This window comes from Poecilia mexicana, unplaced genomic scaffold (assembly GCF_051168715.1).
Source record: "Poecilia mexicana isolate PSO_F unplaced genomic scaffold, ASM5116871v1 scaffold_13, whole genome shotgun sequence".
Classification (NCBI taxonomy): domain Eukaryota; kingdom Metazoa; phylum Chordata; class Actinopteri; order Cyprinodontiformes; family Poeciliidae; genus Poecilia; species Poecilia mexicana.
Window position 1 is genome coordinate 30,090,206 of NW_028263382.1, and position 24,380 is coordinate 30,114,585.

At 39.3% G+C, this 24,380-nt stretch overlaps 1 protein-coding gene across 2 annotated transcripts in view; it reads right to left on the minus strand.

Moving 5' to 3' along the window:
- Positions 1 to 24,380, minus strand: part of cadm1b (cell adhesion molecule 1b) — a 256,745-nt gene that overhangs the window by 47,210 nt on the left and 185,155 nt on the right. For both annotated transcript variants that reach the window (XM_088012052.1, XM_088012053.1), the window contains 5 exons: positions 19,175 to 19,327; positions 14,982 to 15,119; positions 6,949 to 7,107; positions 3,072 to 3,168; positions 2,622 to 2,794 (listed from right to left, as the gene is read on the minus strand). In XM_088012052.1, coding sequence (XP_087868178.1) covers positions 2,622 to 2,794; positions 3,072 to 3,168; positions 6,949 to 7,107; positions 14,982 to 15,119; positions 19,175 to 19,327 — 720 coding nt within the window. The remainder of the gene's footprint in view (positions 1 to 2,621; positions 2,795 to 3,071; positions 3,169 to 6,948; positions 7,108 to 14,981; positions 15,120 to 19,174; positions 19,328 to 24,380) is intronic.

Below are 24,380 nucleotides of genomic sequence, written 5' to 3' on the forward strand. Positions count from 1 at the left end.
TATGTTTTTACATACTTGTTAAAACTGCTATTATGTTGACAGCACAATGTGAAGCAGAAGAGATTGACTTCCTCCACCTCCTCTCTGAGCTACTATTGTTGTGTGAGGAAGTGTACCGCTCCTGACCAAAACCAACCAATCAGAGCCAGGAGGCGGGTCTCAGCGCTGTCAACCAATCATGTGTACTCTCTGCTGAATGTGATGGTGGAAAAATAACTTATCGTTACAAGAAAACCGTTTATCTGCCGTCACTGGTGGCTATGCTAACTAGCCTATTTGTTCACTATAGTCTACGCTAGCTAAAGCTTAGCAGAGAGCAAGAGGGGCGGGGGAAGGGAGGATGAGCAGCGCCACAAGAGATTGTGATTGACAGAGCCAAGACCCGCCTCCTATTGGCTGTTTCTTGTTAGCACTGGGAGAAGATGGAAGAGCTTGGTTTTTTCACAGATTATCTGTCTCCTACAAAACTGTCACAACATGCTGACAGTTTCACCAAATGTGTAAAAAAAACTTTAATAATAATCATATATACATACTGCAGTTTTAGCACAAATGTCCATGATCCTGGATCAGGCTCAAATGGCCTTTAAGCCTTAGCACACCAGTGGAGCCACATGCTGATCACGTCCATGCCATGCTGCACTAACGCAGTCATTCTTGCAAAAAAGAGTCTTATACTGAGCGCATTAACTGTGCAGCACATGAGCATACTTTTAAAACATAAAAAATCATATTTTATTAGCCTGATGTGATATTCTACCACACATGATAGTTTACTGCTGTGCACCTATATGGGTTAATGAAATAACAAGAATCTGCACAACATTTTAATTAAAAGTTTGAAAAAAAGTCAATTGCCAAAAAGCATCGGCTCTGTCGGCAGGGAAAAATATTTTCCTGATTAAAAGCAACGCATAGGAATAGCAACAACGTGTCCATTTTCTGAGCAAAATGGGAAAAAAAAGAAGAAAAAAGACCAAACTGCCCCAAAGGAAAATCAAAAATAAATGAATAAATATAAATAAATAAAATTATAACAATCCAAATGGTAATAAACAAACCATTACAGGTGCACAGTCATATTAATTATTATAAAGCTCCAGAGGGAAGCGTGTGAACTCTGATTAATTGCCTGGAGTCGTGCGGGGCGGTGTTTGTGGGGCCTGAAAAGTTTCAGACTGAGGTGGTGCTTGGAAGGCGGCGAACAGGCACTTTCCATATTTCCGTATAAATTTGACCTGTCCACGTCTCACGTTCCCTCTGGCTCTGCTAACTGCAGAGCATATGGCACGACATGCTGTTTGGTGCAGCAGTTCCACTTGGTTTATTTGCTGCCCTTCTGTTGACGTCAAAAAAAGAAACACATATTTGGGTTTTCTTCCGTTCCGTGTCTGTTTTTTTTCTCCTTCTTTTTCTTTTTTTTTTAAAGATTCAAGAATCAAGCTGGCTTTCTTCAACCCAGCACTGGCAAAAAAAAAAAAAAAAAACATTATCTTACTTCCTGCTCTGCATACTTCAATTTACAGAGCAGAAAGTAGCTGATATGTATTGCCGTATCAAGGATAATTTTTGCACCTTTAGTCCAAAAGTTAAATTCATGACAGTACTGTAAGAAAACCTTTTGGAGTCTGCTAAAAGACTGTGGAAAAAAAATTCACACTGATTAAATATCCAGGCAGAATAGTTTTGATCAAAACATATATTTGCATTAGAATGGCCTAGTTAAAGTCAAGACTAGAATTGAAGAGCAAAATCGATGCACATAGGTGCCCTTTGTGTAATATTTCAGAGTTTTACATTGCTTTAAAGATGTAATCATTTACCGACTCGACCGGACGTTGCTAGGTAACCAAAGAGTGAGTGAGTTAGCTGACGTCACTGGCCCTGACAGGTTGAGCAGCTAATTTCCTCTGCCTACATCTCCCAGAATGCTGTGCAGAGTTCTAGATCAGAGTTTGGTGAATGTTGAATAATCTATCAGGTGTTTTATCTGTTGATCACTTGCCTATTGCGATACATATGTTTATTGATTTACCATCCGACCTTGCATTAAAATTGTCTTTATCTATCAAATGACACTTCATGACAACAGTCAAACATTTACAGGTGTTACATTGATGACACTGTCATGTCAGTCCTATATGCACACCCAGCTCAAATAAAGTGCAGCCGTTTATGAAAAACTGATCAATAATTATCGATATTGGCTGATACAAAAGGTTTATGTCGTGATACGTTTTTCCAGCCTGTATCGTCCAGCCCTACACTTGAGGTATGTGTAAATGTGTTGCTATGTTAAATAAAAATCTCATTAAAATGCATACAAGCGGTCGTCACTTGTTACAGCATAAAAAAAAATAAAAAAACGTTTACGAACACCTCTTCGATTTTGAAAAGGTTTGTGTTCTGCGAGTTTATTTTCATCTTTCCACCGTTTTACTTTTTAAAGAAAACAAATGAAAGTTTGATGCATGGAGTCTGCTGTCACAAATGCCTGTCGTTTGGTGATCATTTCCAGAACAACAAAGCCATGCAGGCTCGGTACTGATGTGAGCAACGTTACAGAGCATCCCACGCCTGAGGACGCCAACGATCTGGCGCGATCGTGAGCCGTAACGTACCGTACACGTAGAGGACGTAGTCGTCGTAGGCCTCCCCGACGGCGTTCGACGCCACGCAGCGATAGGTGCCGTTGTACGACTTGTTCAGGTTCTCGATGTAGAGATCAGAGCCGGTGACCACGGCGTGTGGCGGCACGTCTTCGTCCACCCTGAGCCAGTTGATCTGATGGGGGCTTGAAAGCACAAATGCCACACGCATCACTCAGACGCTGTCTATCCCATGCTAGAAATCCGAAATAAAGGTCAGATCTGAAATCGACGGCGGAGGGCGCGGTGCCTAATGGTGTACGGCATGCTAACAACTGGTTTAATGGTACAATGAAATGGAAAGGTTAAGAGGATGTTTGGAGAGGGATGGTACCGCCGAGTAAACAGCAATCTCCAGTGCTTAAGTTCATCCATGTGTGTGTGTGTGTGTGTGGGTGTGTGTGTGTGTGTGAAACAACTCACTGTGGTTTCCCCTCAGCGATACATGTCAAATCAAGATTGTCGCCCTCTCTTGTTAACCCATCAGGATATGTCACCACGATCTTCACCTCAGGTTTATCTGGAAAAAAACAAACAAAAAATAAACAGCAAATGACATCTAAAAATGAAGCAAAAAGTAACGGATTTTTATTTTCTCCTCACCTCCAAGTAAAATACGATTTATCTCTAGAGTGAACTCTGGAGTGAAATTCACACCAAAACGAAAAAAAAAAAAGAAAATCCAGCTACGAGTGAAACGCAGACGATGATAAAATGATTGTTCTATGTTCTCATTACACATCCAGTCAGTTTGCCCTACCTTACAGCAAAATGTGTCTGTGTGTGTGTGTGTGTGTGTGTGTGTGTGTGTGTGTGTGTGTGTGTGTGTGTTTTCCCTGACTCTCTTATCTCTGGACGCAAAAGATTACCAAAATGTCAAGCGGTTACAGTCAACCTTTCTCTTTTTCCTTAAAAGGTCAGACAAAACAGTTATCTACCTTAAAAAAATAATAATAATATTCGACAGAGACTACAAAAGACTAGCCTAACCTTTCTTTGATGCTTAACAGTGGTAGGCAGCTTGTATTACCTCTTTAATCAATGCGTCAGACAATAAAAAAAATAAAAATAAAAAAACGTAAAAAATTATCGGAAAAGCAATTTTGCTTTTACCTGAAATTAATGTATGCTATTAGACAAGGCAGCAGCTTACATAAAAACTGAATTTTAATTATATTCCAAAGATTTAATTAAAGCTATGATTTAATGGTAAGAGCATATGCTGAGCTTTTGAGGGCACATTATGGGTATTAAGGAGGAACTGCACTTTATGCTTAAATTTAGACATTACAATGGAGCTCAGCTTTTTACACTAGGGACAGGGAAGATTATGAAAAAAAAAAACTTGTCACAACAAATTGTGGTACTTCCTGTGATTACTGGAGGTAATCACACAAAAAAAACTTTAAAACAATGAGGTTTTTACAAATACATCTGTGAGAAAAAAATCTTGAGGCATCTTCAATTCATACATGAAGTGATGAACAGCAATAAAATTATCCAATAAAGTCATATTTCTAATATTTATTGATAACCTCTGGAATGTTACAGTAGAAGTGGTAACGCCAATCAAACCTTCAGATTTTGGAGTTTAACAGCATCACCAGTTTGTTGTCATGACGATGAACCACAAATTATCCAATTATCGCATATCTTTAATGTATATCAACCACAAATTAAAATGTCTACCTATCCTTTCAAGGTAAGGAGCGTGTCTTATTGGATTTGTTGAAAAGTTCTTCCAACACATTTGTGAGGTCAGACACTAATGTTGGACGAGAAGGTCAAGTTGATCCACACCAATCTTGCTGATAAATGTCCTTGAATGCTCAATAAAATCTCACTTCCTGAACCGCTCTATGCAGGTCTGTAGTCTGTTACAAAAAGCCGATTACCTCTCTGCTCTTTGTGACTGAAGATGCCCTGACCCAACTGTGTGACCTGGTGTGGCTCACCACTTCGTTGCCGTCATCCCCAATTGCTTCCACTTTGCTAAAGCAGCAACAACAGTCGAGCAACCGTGGAATATTTTGTGGCCAGAAGATTTCCACCCTGGATTAACTGCCCAGGATGCATCTCATCATGGTGGTATGCCGGAATGTCCTCAGTTAACCTTTTCTAGGAGCTACATTTTACATTTAATGTGGCTAGGGAAATGTTTGAAACAGCTGAATTCAAAGATTTGAAGGGATGACCAAGTACTTTTGGAGAAATAGTGTGCGTCAAATATGTTTCAAGTACACAACGTGACACATCAAAGATTTCAATAAATGAAAATGAATTTGTTTCGATCTTTTCATTCTGTCCAATCTAACAGAACTGTTATTTATGTTTGGAACAAGTTTTGAACTCATTATTTGGGTGTTGGGCTCTTGTCATTTAATGAATCCACTGTCTACATATTGAAAATGCTTTATTTTTTTCTATGCATTACCTAAATCGTTAAAAAACATGGGTTCTTTTTCATATCGTCGACGAGTTGCCAAACAAAGCACTTAGTTGATCTCTGTAGTTTTTGTTTTTTCTTCCTCAGACTGAGCATTAAGACTTCAGATAATTTTATTTACCAGAACCATAATGCAGAGGGCGACCATTCAGTCTGTGAAAAACCTTCTGCATGCAGGCTGACACAAGTTGGACCAATTCTGCCTTTTTGCAAAGTGTTACGCAATGCATTTGATTGGTCTGCGGTGAAAAGATTAGTCCGTAATTAACATGTTAAAGATTTGCATACATTAACGGAGTCGCAGCTTCAGTCTATCACGTTTTGGTGAGAGTAATCTAGAGAGTTACTGTTCTGGCCTAAAAATAGAAAAGCTGTTTCCTGCTTGTGTGTCAAAGACAAAAATGATTATAAATCATAATTATTCTGTGCAGTTTTGCTTAAAAGTTTACATACAGTGCACAGGAAGTCTTGAATTTATAGTTGATTTTCACCAAACATAGAGAATAATATACACCGACAAAGAAAGGTACACTTCAAAGCAAATTTAGAATTCCTCAATAATTCTGAATTCTTGGCAGAAATTACAGAATAAACTTAAAATATTACGTTTTCTGGTACAGACTCTGTTTTTCAACATAGTTAACACAATTGTAGAGAGGTTGAGGTCATTGTTTATGGAGGACGAATCAATACGCTTAACGTAAGACTGTTCAGTCCGTTCAAAATCAATTATTACATGTATTTGGGATCATCCTACCTGAAACATCTCTCCTAAAATGTTTGACGATGCAAAACAAACCAGCTAAGTGTATGAATTCTGTGACGAAGAATAATAAATTACCCAAAATGATGTAATAAAACCTCAATAATCAAGCACAAAGGCTGACCTACTGGGTAGACTGTAACAAAACACACACACCAAATACAGAAATAAAAAGAACTAGGCGCACACAAGAACGTCTAAAACGTTTAGGGCAGAGATGTAAGAGTGGATTTTCAAAGTAGAATTAAAAACTGCTTTTGAAAGCTAATTAGGTCAGAAAAACATCATCCAGTAAGACGAAAACAAAACTGTGACAAGTACGGAGCCTACTATCTACGGAGGTAGATAGATTGTAGATGTATACTTTATTTTCTCTATAAGGGGAATTTGTCTTGGACATATTTCCCCTTATGGGGACAATAAAGTATACATCTGTCATATTTATATATTTGAACATATTTAAATAAAAGAAAGTCAGTATTAAATGCAAACTTGGCAACCCAGTTTATGTTTTTGTACAAATCAATTAAAGTAGTGTGCTGTCTGTTCATCAACCTGGAGAAAATATGTCTGAATTAATAAATATTAAGTCTACACTGTAAAAAAAAAATGTCTGTAATTTATGGTAAAATGCCAAAATTTTGCCGTATAAATATGGTAAAATCTGTATTTATACGGTAAAATTCTGGCAAACACAGCTGCCGGTATTTTACCGTAGATTAGAGATTTTTTTTTTCTTTTTTTTTTACAGTGTCTGTTGAGTGTAGAATCAGTAAGGACAAAGGTTAAATTAACTATCTGAACACACAGCAAAATGCCAAGATATTTTTGGCACAAAATGATTCTATCTCAAATATCTCTGTGCTGCCTTTGTCGCTTTAGTTGTTAAACCTTTCTTTTATTTCACAGTTTCCATTTTCCAATACTTCTAGATTAAACCTTTAAAGCACAGAAACACCCAGGACTTTCTCCACTACAGAAGGCCAGCCCTCCAGAGTCCAAGCATAGCACCCTTTGGTTCTGGCCCTTTAAAAAGAAAAAAAAACGAAGAAGAAGAAGAAAAAAAAAACATGCATTTCTGGGTCACTTACAGAGCACTTCCAAGTGTCTTTGAGCCAGAAGGTCCTTTACAGCTGGATGGTCAACGATGCAGTCCACCGGCACTCCATCATCCTCCTTGGTGACAGAAAACCTCACCCGACTGGTGACAGTAAACATCCTGTCATACGTCTCCTCGACTGTTGTTTCAGCTGGAAAAAGCCGCCGCACACAGAAGAGGAAATAAAAGTTACTGGCCGAAAAAAAAAAAAAGTTCAAAATCAAATCTCCAATCCCCCCAGCAGCAGCAGCAGCTGGTAATGGGCAAATAGTCATAGCTATTAAGAGCATATTACCTGTCAGAGTGAAGTACTTTAAGATGGCATTTACATTTAATTTATGATTCGGTGATGCGGTAGCCCGAACGAGACTTCAGAGGATTCAGACGAGCCCCGAGGCCTTCGATTCTGACGCAGGAGCGTCCGGGTCATATCGGGTCCGATAATGAACGCTGGAGGCTGCAGCATTGTTGGGGCTAACCCCGCAGTAATCTGCTGCCCACTAGGCCCGAGGCTGTCAGAGGGGCATTCATTTAGAGAGCATTACAATGCCAGAGGGGCATCGCATTAGCCGCGGTGCTGAGTGTGATGGTTTACCCGCACTTAATGAAGTGAGGAAATAATTACAGCCCGACGTTGACCCTGCAGCACACTTCCATTTCAGCCTCGTCACAGGGGAGAGCCCGGCCGGGACCTACGGAGGGCAGGAGAGGAAAAAAAAAAAAACGTCTTCTTCCACAGCCGATGACCGCCAACACACACATATGTGGCCCCCTTTGACGGATATTAACCCTGCGTAACATACACCCGGCCCCGTGAAGGAACCTGCCCGGCATAAAATTTAAAGCGCCGGGATCAGCGAGAGGCCACCGCGCTCGTAGGCATTAAATTTGACGACTCTGCCGACTGCAGGCGAGAGAACGCGCCGTTTGGAAGGCACACTTGGCGGAATAATAACTGTAAACAAATCTCTTATGTTTCCAAAAAATTCATTTTTTATTTTTTTTTCCTCCCCAAAATGAAGAAAGACATTACAGAAGCACGGAGCACATACTCTACCGCAGTCATAAAGTGTTTGTGTTATTTCATGTTTTATTGCTCTGGTTGTTAAACGTAGCAGTCTGAATGGGAGCATTACTTAAGAAAACTACTTTGACCAGGCTGCAATCAGCACAGCTAATAACGCTGAGTGAGAACACACACAGAACGCTGCTGTTTTAAAGCACCGTCTCTCACTTTATCACCCATTTTTCACATCTTGTCAGTTTTAAAAAAAAAATTATTTTATAGCGAATGAATCTGATACGACAGCAGAAAGTAACTACTGATTATTACATTCAACTTTTAATGCACATCCCTGTCAGACAGGGGCAGTATTATGTCAAATGAACTTGTTTGGAGCTTTTCATCATCTTATAATGTTATTCCCTCATCAAAAACATACCAGTGTTTCCTTGATTCTCTCCTGCGTGCTTGAGAAATCCTTGAATCTCCCGTGGCAACCGTTCAGCTGTGCAAAACGCCCAGGTGGGCCTAGCCCCGCCTTTGAGGAGGAAGCTCCTCCTGGGAGCTGCAGTTTGCAAGCTTCTGAGCTTCCGCCTCACTCAGCTCCTTCAGACTAGCCAGCAGCAATTAGCAAACACCTGGTGGAACTGTGTTTACTATCTGGTGAGCTCTTTAAACGAGCTCCTTCTCAGTGAAACACTGGTAGAGGGTTAAATGAAGGAGGACTTCCTGAAGGCGGAGTTTCAGAAAGACCAGGAGTTTCTTAAAGAGACAGAGGCTCAATTTCAAGGTGTTAAATTACAAGTCAAATTTCCTTTGAAGTCATATTTGATATATGCAACATTTTTATAGCAACTGGAGGTAACATTGTTAGTTGATTGTGCTAAAAGCTGGAAAATACATAGTACTCCCACTTTAAATAAATTCAGCCCAACCAACTGCCTCTAGATGTCATTTATCTGGTAAAGAGAAGGAAAACTGTGCACTCCACAAATCTAGATTTAACAGGCGAGTGGTAAGAAAAAGAAAGCCATTCATTGCAGAAAGTCCTATGAAGTGCAGCTTACGGTTTAGCGCTGGCGAGATAGGGGTCACAGCAAACACGTGGAAAAGGGGTTTCTGATCAGGTGCAAACAAAATGGAAATTTGTGGATAACATGCAAACAGATCAAAGCCGATGGGAAGCTAGATGGGGCTAAATGTAGGGCAGTACCTGAAGAAAAACCCATTAGATGCTGCAAAAGACAACGACCTAAACAGTGACCCGCCCCAAAAGACTTGTAGCCGCTGTAGCTGCAAACGCTGGCTCCACAAACTACAGGGTGCTGATTTTCTATCTTCTCCCGATTCGTTTTTGACCATGGCAATAGCAAAGAGGGAAAACTTCGGAAGTCCCCAATCCTCAAGCCAGTCATCTTCTATCAATTAACGGCTTCGCCCCGAAGCCCGGACGAAGGAGAAGCGGCGCGGATCGGGTCAGAGAAGGACTCAAATCTGAATGCAGAGGGAGATTTTGGAGTTGCAGCAGACGTCAAATCAAACGCTCTCGTGAGCATCGAGCACTGATCAATTCCAGAGCAATCAAGCATGGCCGTCTTCTCAGGGTGACATTTTCTTTCACTCAGACTCTAACCCGAGTCGTCTGGCTGCCAACACGCTGCCGGGGCCCCGTCTGTGATCGAGCTGTCTGGAGACGGCTGAGATGAGCGCCACTCCAGCGCCGGTAAAGCCGTCAAAAATAAATACAATTCCGGAATTAAACTCGCCACAACCACCGAGAGGAAACGAGAGAATATGAGTCGTGTCAGTAGAGCCGGAGTTTTACAGGAAGGTGGTAAAGTTAGATAATGCTGAACTCGAGTAAACTGGCTCTAGCAGAGACAAAAGACCCACAGAGGTCAAACAGCATATTTTAAAAACATAAATTTAATACAATAAGGTGCACACTTAAGAAATATTAGATGTGAAAGAACATGTTGGAAGAACAAATACTTTCTAGCAGCACTGCAAAAACATAAAATCTATTTTTTGATGTAGTTTCTTGTGCAAATATCTTAGTACACTTGAAAAAGACAACACTAACTTACGAATAACTTTTCAGAAAGATACTGGAGCTTCATTTAAGTCAGTAATTCCTTAATATTGACAAAAAAAGAACCAATTCCATTAGCAGATTATTTCATGTGTAACATGGGCAAAATGTCTTGTTCTAAGTCAATCGAACAAGTAAATTTTATTAACCATCGACGTGAAACAAGCTCCCACGTCCCGTTGAAAAGTTACCCGTGAGTTGATTTTGTCTTATTTCAAGTGTAATAAGTTGTTTGAACTAGAAATTAGGCAAAAAAAATACTTGGTGAGATTTTGTGTTTTTGCAGTGAGATCAACAATGCAGTCAGCAGAGTGAAAAGAGACATAAAAGATAACAGGAGAGCTAATCAGAAGAATGAAAATGTGAAAACAGTTTCAGATTGATTTTTCTTTTCAAAGTTAATTTCAGTAATTCGATTCAAAATATGTGCAATCGAACTTGGTTGTGTTGTTTATATAAAAAGACATATACAGTACTTTTGCTGTACTAAATCAAATCGAGCATTTGCATTTTTACCTACATTAGGATAAACAAAACTGCTTCACAGTTTTGACCTGCATTGTTCATTTTTAAGAGGTTATTTTCATGTCTTTGGTACTGGGTGGGGCTGCCAGATTCAAACAGTTTTAGGGTTTTCTTCCACAAGATTCCCACAATATTTTTGCAGGACTTTGTCGCATTCCTCTTGTAACTCAGTCAGGTTTGTGATGGCAACTCCTACATACCGATATTTGACAAAGCCAAAGGTTGTGAATGAAACTTTCAAAGGTTTAGAAAAAAAAAATAATAATTTGATTATGCGCCAACATCTATACCAGGATGAGAAAATGTGAAACAAAAGCTCAACAAGGCTGCAAGATGTTCTGAGATTAACATTCAGTGACTGTGGTTGAATCAGCTTCTGATTGGATCCCACAGAGGTCTTCCTCAGTGAGTTTAAATGTCAGCAAGCTCATTTAAGACAAGGGGAGCAGGTCAACCTTAGGTTTGGTGTATTTATTCTAAAATATGATTCCTCAAGGTCAAATACAAAACCACGCTCCAGCTCTTTGAATTAAAAATGAGTCGGAAAATTTTTAATCAAGGTTCTTTTTTCTTTTCTGTCTTTCCTTTTGATAGCTTGAGGATTTTTACTGAATACTAATTGTCGTGTTAGTCGAAACTCTTTTACGGCTCAATCTGAAATTGCAGGTTTTTTAAGCTTTAGTTCGATTTTTTTTTTTTTTTTTTTACACAGTTTCTTGAATACCGTTACCCTTGATCACAAGGACAAGAAACAATTAAACGCTGCTGTCTAATCCAATTTCTTTCCACCTTTAACAATAGCAGCATCAGATAAATGGTTTAGTCTTAATCAGTTATTGTACTGGGCCACCAGTTCTGCACTTCTTCCTTCCCTGCAAACAGCACCGGTGCCTCTCAATGAAATATAATATTTGAGTACTAAATATGGCTGCGTGTGATTATGCAAGCCAAAGTGAAAGTCGCAGGTTTAAACTTTCTATTTACACGTCTGAGAGTCTGCACCTCAATAAATAAGAGACACACATAATGAGAATCATTATTTTAGTGTTTAAACTCATAAAAAGGAGTGAAGTGTATTGCTGGCTGCTCGCATTGCTAATAGTAGCAAGAAAACCCCATTTTTTTTTGGTACTTAGAGCAAACCAGATGCACTTTTTAAGTAGGTTTTCATGCCTCCTCCTTTGTTTTGGTGTATTCAGTTGCAACTTTATAGTGACACATATTGGCATGGAATATTTACTAAAATATTCTAAGTAATCTGCCGTAATAATGAGCTTAGGAAAACAAATACTGTTAAATATGAATGGTATGAATACAAACATGATTTATAAAGCTGGCAAACAGCACAAAAGTTGGCTGGACGGTTCATTACTTTTATTTATTCATTTTTAATCACTGTCTGTAAAAGCAATATTGAGTTGTAAAAGGATAATTAACAATGTAGTAAACAGTGTTCTTTAGTTGAGGCAGAACCGTCAAAGACAGGCATCTTCCGGAAAAAGCTGAAAATTTAACCGAAAAGCATCGAAAGATAAAATAAATGAACTCAGTGATGAAAGAGAAGAAACTCTAAGCTACAAGTGCAAACGTTGTAATGTCACTGAACAGCAACACCATTTTGCTAGGTGTGCTATTGAGAAATTGCAACCAAATTGATCTGACTCTGTGCTGAGTATACTGAAAAGTACATACACATACTTTTTTAGGAACTTTTTGTGTGATTCTTTACATCTGGTACTGCTGTTACGCCTGAATTTCCCCTTTGTGGGTCAATAAAGCCTGTTTCCATTCTTATTCTGTTCCATTTTTCTTTTCAATTATTTAGTTGAAGGCAAACGATGTTCTGAATAATCATAGTGAGGAACAGATGATGCTTCTTATGCAGCTGCTTTGCTGCAAGTGTTTTATGTCATAAACAAATGTCACTCAATCAATGCCAGACACTGTTCTTCACGATGAAACACAGAAGTTAAATAATTAAATATGTAAACCCAGTGGATTTCATTATTACAGTCCTTTCTTATCATGTTTATTTTGCCATTATTTTATTATATTTTATCATTATTAAGCCAAGAAACTTGATAGAGACATGCGGTAGTGATATGCAAATGTATCTCCAATGGTATAACTTATAAAAAACAAATATTCACAAAAGAGTGACATATTTGAAGTATTTGTTTTACTACAGATATGTACATTTTGATGATTGTGGCTAAAGAAAAACAATCCAAAATTCACATTCTATGAAAATTTAAAATATCAAGCAGGACCAATAAGAAATAACATTAATGCATGAAATGCCAACAAGTGAATAAAGACTTCCATGTATTTAATTACTGCGAGGCGATTAGCCTTTTACAGCAACCTTCAGGTAATCCTCATTGAGATGTCTCTTAAATTCCTTCTGACAATGCTCCATGGATTCTGTGTGGAATTTTGTTCCCACTTTTTCCTTCCACTCAACTTTCCACAAATCAACGCTGTGCCAAGTCCATTTAGTCCTTTTCTCAAATGGTATTAATTGAACACTTTCAGTGTTATTTCAACAAGAGACTGTTTAGTTTTAACTAATCTAAGTGTTAAAATTACTTGTGAAGTAACTTTAAAAGAGTTCAGTTGAGGAGGACTCGGCACAGTGTTGACATAACTCAAATTTGGTACCACTGCTTGTGGAGAATGTCTGTTGGACCCTGTTATAAACCATAACATGGTCATGACGTAATATTTATTTTTTAAAAATAATGTTATGCAATGTTCTAAAATTTTTGACTAGCATAATTTGGGGTTTTCTAGTAGAAAATAGTCCTTAAACAGAAAAAATGTTTAAAATATATCACTCTGTATAAACACTTTTTACACTGAAGCTTGATTATATCCTAACTGAGTGGGAAACATCACATTAAAAAAAAAAGTCAACCTATTTGAGTTCAATTTGAGTAATTTATGTCTTTGCTAGCATTAAAGCTACCCTGCTAGCTAGCAGCTACAGTTAGCCAGGGCCTATAAAGCCTGCACCAAGTGTGCCGAGGAATCACAGTACGTGTGGGGACTAATGAATTGTTTAGCACGTCCTTAATAACAAGTCATTTGTGACTTGTGATTGTTATGCAATGTTTAAAATGTTTGTAACTAGCATAGTTTTGGGTTTCCAGTATAATCATCAAACTAGACCAGAAAAAATACTTTAAATATATCACTCTGTGTAGGTATTTTTTAAATTAAATTTTGATTATATTCTAACTGAATGGGATACATCACATTAAAAAAAAAATAAAAAAAAAAAACAGCTTATCCGAGGTCAATTTGGTCAATTTATTTCTTTACTAGCATTAAAGCTATCCTGCTAGCTAGCAGCTCCAGTCTGCCAGAGCCATGTGCGCTGTGGAGTCCGAGTACGTGTGGGGACTAATGAATTGTTTAGCACGTCAGTAATAACAAGTGATTTGTGTTTCCTGGGGCACAAGGGGACGTGACTTTGTGGCTAGCTTTATGTATCCACTGCCACTGTGGATTAGCCCTGCTCAGCATGTCAGTGGCATTTTGCTGATCTAACCATCCTGTTGTCTCTCCCTCCCCAACACAACCCTCTACAACTCATAAACAGAAATTGACTTTGACTCCTGTAGGGAACACTGGAGGCACAGATGGCATTTAGCTTCAGATTTGCTCTTGTCTAAATATTTCATCTCTCAACAAGCGCGATGTATCCTCTCCATTCTAATACATATATAATTTGACAACAAGCTCAGAGACACTCGCTCCGTGTCAGTACAATGTGACTAATATGAACCTCGCCGTTGCCGTACAATAAGTTTATAATGAATAATTGATAACACCTAATCATAACTGAGAGGTAATAAGATTTTTTCTTTTTCTCTTTTTTTTCCCCGCCACTCTCGGATTTCATACCGCCTTTTTCTGCAGGCAACAGAAGGCGCTGAAATGAAGATAAAATGTGCAAATGAAGCTTGTTTACCCTGAGCGGCTGGTTGGATGCAAATCGGAAAGACTTAAGAGTTGAATTTTTTTTAAAACATATTCCATCAGCCAGTCGAGGTGTAGCAAAAATGTTTCCGGTAAATATTTAAGCAATTTTAAATCCAAACATTGATCTCTGAAATGAAAACTACAGTGCAAAAGTTACTTTGAGGCAGAGCTGAATTTGCGAGGAATGCAAAGCAGCAGCAACTTGAGCGTGGCGCCTTCAGCCGTATTCGGTGTGACAGACGGGATGATCTTCACGTGTACGTACGCCAGTCAACATCATCAGTACACAACGCGTTTTTAGAAAAACTCCTTTTTTTTTCTTCCTTCTTTTGTTCGCAAAGCAGGAGCCTCCAGAGAGGCCGAGCAGACAGGCCAGGAGAACGCGAGGCTGACCGAGGGAGGCTGTTATTCCACCAACCTGTCAGGTCGTCCTCCCCCTTCATCCATCTGATGGAGGCGGCCGGCTTGCTGCCAATGGATATGCAGGTGAGCTCCGTCTCGTTCCCCTCGCTGACCACGTCCTCTCTGCTCTCGATGATTGGGCTGCCTGGCGGGACTGACCACACAGCAGCACAAACGTTCAGACAGACGTGATCAGGCCAGCGCTTGTACACACATTTGTTTTTGTTTTGTTTTTTCTAGTAAGGTAAGAAACGATTAATCGGATCAGTCGCAGTGAATCGACTGAGTTAATCGTCAACTAATTCGGCGTTCAATTAATCGTTAACCTGGTGTACACACACGTCAATAAAAAATCTTGCAAAGTACTTTTGATCTAGTTTCTAATAGAAACTGAGATATTTGCACTTTTGTGCAAAATTTTTGTTTTATTTACTTAAAACAGGTTCCTAAATCTTGCTCAGTTTAGTTCAAGTGCACCAAGATATTTGCACTAGAAACTAGACAAAAACACCTTGTGAGATTTTGTGCTTTTGCAGCGCAGAGTAAAAAAAAAAAAAAAAGAGGTAATTTGCTGAAAAAAACCCCAACACATTCAGAGCAGTAATTTAATCAAAACTGTAAAATATACATTTGCATTAAAGATGAAAACACCTTTATCTGTAAAGTTTTACAAAAATCCCAACAAGTGGCACAGTTTAGCTTCACCCGATTCAAATCGCTTAAGGAATGCCACGTTACCACATCAGGCAATAAAATGTTTGTTTTCTTATTTAAAAAGGGAACTGAATTGTTTATTTTAATATTTTAATGTATTTCCAGTATAGTACAAAAAGGTTAAGGCGGTTAAATGAAAAATCTGAAGAATGTACCAGTGTTTTGATATGATTAATCGTCAGAATAATCAATCAATTAATTGCTAACTAAATTAATCGTTAGTTGCAGCCCTGTCTTACAATGGTAAAACTTCAAGGCTTCATTTTTACAAACATTTCTGTTTTTCCTCTTTATTTTCTCAGTTGGTACCATCAGGAAGTTATTGAAGTTTAATTTGGAATCAATGCCTCAGCAAACAAAGATTTAATTTTCACTCACATATGGGGCTCAATTTCCATACTGTGACTGACGTTTCACAAGTTTTCACTAAGTCTTTTTTAATGTTATTATTTTCTAAAACATAGATATAAAGGTCAACAAAGAATTTGTGACAAATATTTAAGCTGTGTCCAGATTTTAGCTAAACTTGGAAAACATTTTTTTAATGGACTTCCTGACACAATTGCTTATCCAGACTGAATCCTTTGTATATATTTGTGAAACGATGGTATTAAGATGCAAAAACAAGGCTTTCCTGCACTTCACGCTGCCAACAGTTGTGTGTGGGTGGCGAAGCAAGAAGATAAACACGATGTTGCCCTGTGGACACGGGTCACTGCGCCTGTCCAGAACTACTACAGTTTCTCCAGTTAAAGAAATGGAGGATAACATCTGTTGTAATTAATGTGATCAAGATCGATCGGTACAGCAATCAGAAAATGCTTTTCTGGATTCACACTGGCTTTGTTGTAGGTTTTTTCCCCCTTTTTTTTCCCAGACAGGGTATATTGTCACCACTGCAACTGGAGTGTTTCTTTTGCAGGAATTAAAATACCTGAAATGCCATGGCGAGATCCTTTTTAACCTTCTGACTTTCACTGAAAGCCAGGTAAATTTCATGGGATTTTTCTTTTCTTTTTTTTTGTTTGGATATTTCACCTGAAATATGAAATGTGTTGAGAGAAAACTTCCAGAACATTCATTTGAGTTTTTTTGTTTTTTAACAGACATGATGCATGCACTGAATATGTATTTTCATTCTTGTTAGACATTTTTTTTAAATAGAAAATATATATATTTAAAAATGACTAGGAAATAACTCCTTGTTGAAATATTCATCTTTGTATGGTATAATAACCACATATAGATGATCAGAAATTGGACTGACTTAGAGTCAGTAGTTTTTACATCTTAAAACCTGACCATTTTCAATAAGCAGCAATAGCAACATAATACATAATATAGTATTTTGAATGGAAATCAGTTCTATTTCAATTTTTACACATGCAGGGCTGTTACTTTTCTAAGATTAAAAAAAATCTTATTGCTGCCAAACATTTTAATGGCTAGAGTTGGATTCCAAAACTTCTGCATGTTCAAGTGAGTAATAGTGGAGCCCTAAACTGGAAAGAAAAATAATAAAATTAGTTGCCTAAAAGCCAAGGAACAGTAAATTCAAATAGTTAAGTGCATTAAGTAGTGCACTCAATCACAATGGCCCCTATGCATACTCACTGCATGAGACACCAGTGTGGACATTTTAAATTTTACAGCAAAGGATATCAGCTAGCAAGTAAACCATTAGGTCGATAAAGTCTGGATCAGAGGAATCTAAATGTGAACTCTTTGAATGGCACTGCACATAACATGTCTGGTCCTCAAAAACACCAAACCAAAAGTGAAGCTTGAAGGTGAAAATCACTCGTGGGCTGTCGTATGGTGATGGTAAACTACTTCATTGTTTACAATGGTGAACAATGAAATAAGGGATAAATTGTGTTCTTGACAAGAATCTGAACTAGTAAGACCAAAGTCCCAAACAAACCCCCAATGAAATGTTTTCACTGGTTCGAGAGATTCGATCCAATTCAATTCAGATATACTTTATTGATCCCAAAGGGAAATTAAATGTTGTTGTAAGTTGTACTACTAATTCAAGATTCTTTAGAGAGAGAGTAACACTGTTGGAATGGGTCAGTCATTCGCCTGACTGGATCCTTTTGAAATTTCAACATTTGAATGTTTATCAGAAGGAACAGGTCAAAACTACACCTGAGTAATGCATGTGACTGTTTGCCGCCAACACATTATTTAATGTGTTTGATAGTTACTCCTTGAGTCTTTCTAATTTATTTCACCAATACCTTCATATTTTAAACAGTAATATTAAAATAAAACCTACATAGGTTCTGCTAAGCCATGTTTGTCCGATTAAAAGAACTTTTTGAAAATGATTCATTTAAAGCATCATAAATGTTTAAACTTCCAAAATGTTGACATTGCTTGCTACTTATTCCACCCATTGTTAGTTAAACTGTTTTTGTTCCATTTAACTGGATGTCCTAATTATTTTTCCAAGACTGTAAGTCATCTCAAGATCCTCCATCTGGTGTTTCTTGACCTCTGGTGGAGTCAGGACGCCAACCTCGAGGTTCGCAGGATCAGCCAACTTGCTTTTGCATACTTGACTGAAGATGGGGTCAGAGCTGGGAGACTGAGGCAAAAGCTAAAAATGTTGCACCCACACATTACGTTGTGCTAAAATGAGCCCAATTTCTTGTACGTAGAACTCATGTTAAAATCGGTCCAGTGTTGAACTGCGACACATCTGGAGGGTTATACAAACGTTGAAACAATAACACAGTAAATCACGTACAGTATTAATTGTGTAGTTTCTCTTATTAAGGCATTGCCAAAAGATTTTAAGGCACAGTCAAACAGCCCTATGTAATTGCAACCTGTGTTCACTCGGATGTAAACACAGAATCAGGCCCATTTCCCGACCCCGCCTTGTATTAGTCATCACAGCTAACTTCACGAACTTCACGTACTTGAAAGCAAAACGTCACATGGGGACTTAGGGGGTGAGGGCAGGAGGGGGGTGCTTATTTCAAGAACTCTTGAATGCAACCCCCTTGATTCAGAAAAGAAGAAGAAGAAAAAAAGGGGGCTAGGTTTCAGTCGTACAACTGGAGTAATTACTTTTAAGTGCTTTTAATTCCTTTCAATCCCCCAGGATGTCTGCATGTATAATAAAGCTTAACTAAAGTAATTTCTCTCCAAAGCATCAAAGTGTGGCACAGCTGACTCTCAATGGGAAATCGTTGGGAGCAGCCAAGTCAACATTCACCGGGATTCACAGAGTCAACACAGCTGCCAAACCAACGCGGTCTGAGCCATCAGTTTCAGCATCTGCTCCTTTTTCGTTATGCTGTTGAGCACCGCGAGAGCCTAATTGGCTGACATTTTGTTTCAGTTGCTTAAGATAACAAGATCAGAGATAACTATTATTTCATATTCACCGCTCACAATGGAGCGGCTCACAACGAGAGTGTGGGTTTTTCTTTTTTCTTTTTCTTTTCCTTCTTCACACCCGTGTGTGTCCTCACACCTTACCCAGGACGGTGATGTCTGCGTAGGCTTCCTGAGGAGGATCTGTGTAGAGCTGGCACACGTAGCGTCCCTCGTCGGAGAGCGATACGTTGGACAGAGACACTCGGAGTTCGTTGTCAGAGAAATTCACCAGCTGGAACCGGCTGTCCTTGAGAGCTGTTGGGGATACAGAGAGCAGGGACACAAGTGTGAGATGCGCGGGGTGAGAAGAAAGAAAACAAAGGGGATGGGGGGGAAAGAAGAGAGGAAGGGATGAGGGGGTTGAAGGATGACGAAGGAGACTCTATCAGGAAATCAGACAGAAGGAGGGAACTGTGGGGAGGAGGGAGGCAGAGCACTGCCCTTTATGCGGGGCTTTCTCCTTAATTGAGTAAAAGAAAAGTGAGTTTCAGAACGATTTCTACGAGTTGATTTATAAAGTACCTTTACAGTCCATGGAGCACTCGCAAAGAAAGGAAAAAGCGCAAGGAGTGTTCATGAAGAGTCCTAACAAGCTAAGAAAGTCTTAAAACCGGGCCGAGGCCGGTCACGGATGGCCGCGCCGGGCTCACACACAGTCCTCTGAAAGGAGAGAGGCATTCAAACATACATAATGAATTAAATCACAGAGAGGAAGCACAGACGCCCCAAAGTCCAAATCAAAAGCAGCCGGCAATCTCTGCACTAAATGCCTCCACGGATTGTTCCGGACTTCCTATCTTTCGACGTCGTCGTCAAACTGGGTTAGCCGACTCCGTCTCTCTCCGACTTCCTTATGCTCGCCGCTTTTCATTTTGGGTCAGCCCTCGTCCCCGAGAGCTCTTTTACATAAACAGCCTGGGCTGATTTGATTGGGGAGGCCTTTTGATGCCTTGACCTGCCTTCTTTATCAAGTCCTCTCCGCATCTGTTGAGCTAACGAACGCCACTCGGCCCCCGTTTGAAGCGGGGGAAAGAGTTTATTATTCCCTTCAGGCTTCACGCTTTGCATTATGATCATTACTTGAGGTCTCCGGGTGGCGTCGATATGAAACCTTATTCCCTCAATATTATCTTAAGGCTCTTTGGAAGCCTGCACTTTGAGAGGCAAGAGCATCTGCTGCAGAGGGAAACACTCCATGTCTGAAATGATGAGTGCAGATTGCAGCATATGACTCTGTGACGTATAAGAGGTTGATTGCTTAGATAAGAGCGCCAATAGATACAGTTCCTGTCCATGCATTCATTAAGCGCATACATGTGATGCTAACTGTGGGGTGCTAATGATTTATTTGTACCTTTGATTTTAATTCAGTCATTTTAAAACACAAAAACTGGATGCAGAGGTTTTTCTGTGTATTTCGTGTTTTCTCTAATCCTCACAGTCAGTCTCCAATGTACTTCAAAAGCAGTATTGTCTTAATGTTTGTAGATTCGGCAAATTATGACACAGCATCCTGAAGTCTCCTAGAAAATTGTCCCAAGGATGACAAATTGAAGGTATGAACGTACCAGTAGGTGGCGCTAATATGCAATATTGTCCAATTTGCCCCACAAAATGAATAAGATGTGATTTAAAAAATGATAGCTCTCAAAAGACCATGATTTGTCTGATTTGTTAGACCCATATCTGAGGTTGAGAAGTTGTTTGTAGCTTTTGCAAAGAATTTCATTGGTGGCTGTGATCTGAAAATGTTATCTTTATTTGAACAAATAACATCATTTAGCTTAGGCAGGAAAATGTTGGATTTTTTCTGTTTGGAATATATTTTATTTAGAAATGTAAATTTGTTAAAAGGGCAGAATTATGTTTATTCCAAGCATGGTGCCATTTTATAACACGATCAAGTGGCTATGCTACCTGCAGTTGTTACAAAAATGCTGCATATTATCAAATATGACTTTAAAGAGACATAGCACCTAGAAATTGGATCTCCATCTCTTTAAGAATCTGCTGCTCTCTCCGACACTCCCCCTTCAGGAAGTCATCCCAACAATCCTCATTGTGCCGTTTACAATAACTGTGGCGGAGTGAGAAGTAGTTTATATGATGAGCTCAGGAGACGCGCAGTTCCACCAGGTGCTTGCTAATTACTGCTGGCTAGTCTGGAGGAGCTGAGTGGGGGAGTCACAGAGGAGTGCTGCTCTGTGAGGCGGGAGCTGCAGCTCTAAGGAGGAGCTTTGTGAGAGCAAGTGTTTAGGCACCACTGAATGATTCAAGGATTCCTCAAACGTGCATGAAAGAATGAAAGCATATCTTCGAGTATGTTTCTGATAAGGGAATATCATTATAGCATAATGCACATAATACTGTTCCTTTAAAGTCTTTGTGGTTTACACACAAGTTTCAAAACAGCTTTCCTGTCTTTATGCTTACTAAGTGAAACACTTTGGTGTAGGTCACTGCAACTGCAATGAGTCTAAAGAAATACTTTAAAAGACCTTCAGAGGAATTAATCAAAAATATATTTCAAAGATCAAAGGAAATTCTTTCAAAGTGAGATAAATACAATTGCTGTGCTTTTTTAGATCATCACAGGCCTTTACATACTTCACCAATGGCATCCAAGGTCAGCCCTCCAGATCCACTGTAAGGGTAAATAAATATGATATGGTAGTGAGAATTTGTTTGTCCACACGATATTATAGATTCAACACAATCAGAACTGCTGCATGTTTCCTGCTCTCTAAGTTGGTACTTAATTAAATCCACTGTATGATCAGTTTTCTACCATAACCTTCCACAAATTTTGCACGGACTCGTTCAGCCAACACGTGTCCTGAATATGTCAAAAAAAAAAAACAAAACCCAGCCATAACCATTTTTGAAATTGAGCTAACCTGCAGGGCTTTGAATGCTGAACATCACATTTGTTTGTGAAGTACCACTTTTTAAATATTAAGCCTTTGTAACACAAACCCGGAAACCTCCCGGAAGGGCGGGGGGGGTGGGGGGGGAAATGCTGCGCCATGTTGCTGTCCGAGCCGCAGTCCACCTTCACTGATAAAAGACTCATTTTTTTCATTCCGGATGACAACCGCTGCCGAATTACATGTCATTTTGGATATATCTGGAGGAATAAACGTCTCACCCTAACAAGGCGCGCTCGGCTCCGACCGACCCGTGACATAATTTATCTTTATTTGCTGCAGCAGGAATTTGTTTAAAAGAAAAAAAGAGCCCTCCTCTGCGACTGTAAAGCCGATACTCTGCTGTTGTTTGTGTCTTGTTCCGAGGCGACTACTCGGCTTGTCAGCTCCCGGTGTGTCTCTGTGTCACTGCTGTTTGCCTCCTCGCGCACAAAGATCTGCCACTGTGTCAGGGCAGCCATGATGACAGGTAACAATGCCACCGGCTTGGAGGGTACAGAGTTAGGGGGGTGAGGATGAGGGAGGGGGGGCAGGTTGGTTTGTGCAGAACTGGAGGTCCTTTAGGAGCCGGGGGCCTAGAATAGCATTGTCGACTGGGGGAGTTCGCCAGACCCCATTACGAGAAGTACAAATACGCAGCAGAAACCCAATAACACTTAATCCGCCCGTCGCAAAGTCTGACATATATTCACATCCAACGGTGGATAAACAACACAGTTTGGTTTTTTCTTTTCTTTTTTTTTTTTTTGTTATTGACGAAGGAGATGTATTGACTTTGGCAGAGAAAATGACATGTTTGCAGGCTCACATGGCGCCGCTCAATATAGAACAAAGAGGGAAAGGTTGTCCTAACCTCCTGGCAAGACTTCTGTAACTGTACAGACTCATCATTGATCAGCGGGCACGATGAGCCTCCTGATTATTGTTTCTTTTAATCTTTGCTGTCTGAGTAAATAGGAGCACAGCCCCCGATCTATACTTTCATAACACTCCTCTCTCTTTTTCTCTCTCTCTCTCTCTGCCACAATTTTTTGTTGTTTTTATTTTTTGTGGGTGTTTTACACAAATGTGACAAAGACGTGCGCTCAGACTCCCCCGGCGAGAGGACCGAACGCACGTCTGGCTACCTGGGCCTGCGAAATAACAGCTGGGAAGCAATATAGATTGAGATGAACGGTGGCTCTCATTCACCTTCAATCCTGGCTTGGATCCAAGGCGCTACGTGAAAAAAATGCAAGACAAAAAAAAAAAAAAAAAGAAAGAAAGAAAAAAATCTTGGTTTAAAGCATAAGTATCCCATATGCTCATGCATAATCATAATGCCCAATATCCCTAATCTAAGAGATTATCTTAAAAAAACCCGACAAGGACACGAAAGTATTTCCATTACATAAGCGCTGTGAATTATCTCTTAATAATCTCGCAGCATTCGAAGCTTAATGACATGTGTAAAAGAGCCAGAGAGTCAAGGACAGATGGAATCGTGTTTGCACACCAAATCCAAGCGAAAGCCGCAGCTGATCTTGTCGTCGTGTCTGACACCTTTACTGTAGTAAAACCACAACAGCTCCTTTGGTACCAGGATGCACTGATGGTTGTACAGTAACCCACCTGTTTAGAGATGACTTTAATTAGTGGTAAATGGAACGCCGCGCGACATGCTCTATCTGCATTCATCTGATGATTTTGATGACGGTATTTGACAAAATGTGACGTTTATTGCTCGTTTCATAATGGATTACTGTTATGTCTTCATGGTGGAAATCCCTTTGGACTGCCTCGTTGCTGAAATGTACTTTTCAAATAAGCCTGACTTAATGTTCCTCTTGTGAAAAACAAATATAAGTACTCAAAGGAGCACAAATAATAAAGTTCACTTTGGTTATGGACAATATTTAGGTTTATAAGCTAAGCTGTTTTTTATTTGTTTTTTTTTTAATACTTTGGTAAAGACGTTTGTAACTTATTTGTGTTCTGAAACGTCACCATCCACACCAGGTTTTCACACCTCTTAAAATGTATGTTTAAAAAATGGTAGCTTAAAAAGAAATCACAATTCATAATAAGCTAACTTATTATTGCCATGTAATAACCTCACACTGGAAATTTAGCAAAAGTCCAATCTTTAATTTGAGTGCAAAAATCATTGAAAATTAAGTTAATTAAATATAATTCTGAATAAAAAATACTGGTAACTTACAGCCACTGTCATATCTGCCTCTGCCTTACATTTCAATTGTTTTATCTTTGGTAAATAATCCTCCAGTGATGCTTTACTACACATTGAACTCTATATAACACACAATTTAAGCCCTTGCTAAGGGAGGCAGTCATGGGCAAAAGTCTATAGTCCAACTGCATCAGTGACACAGCGACAGATG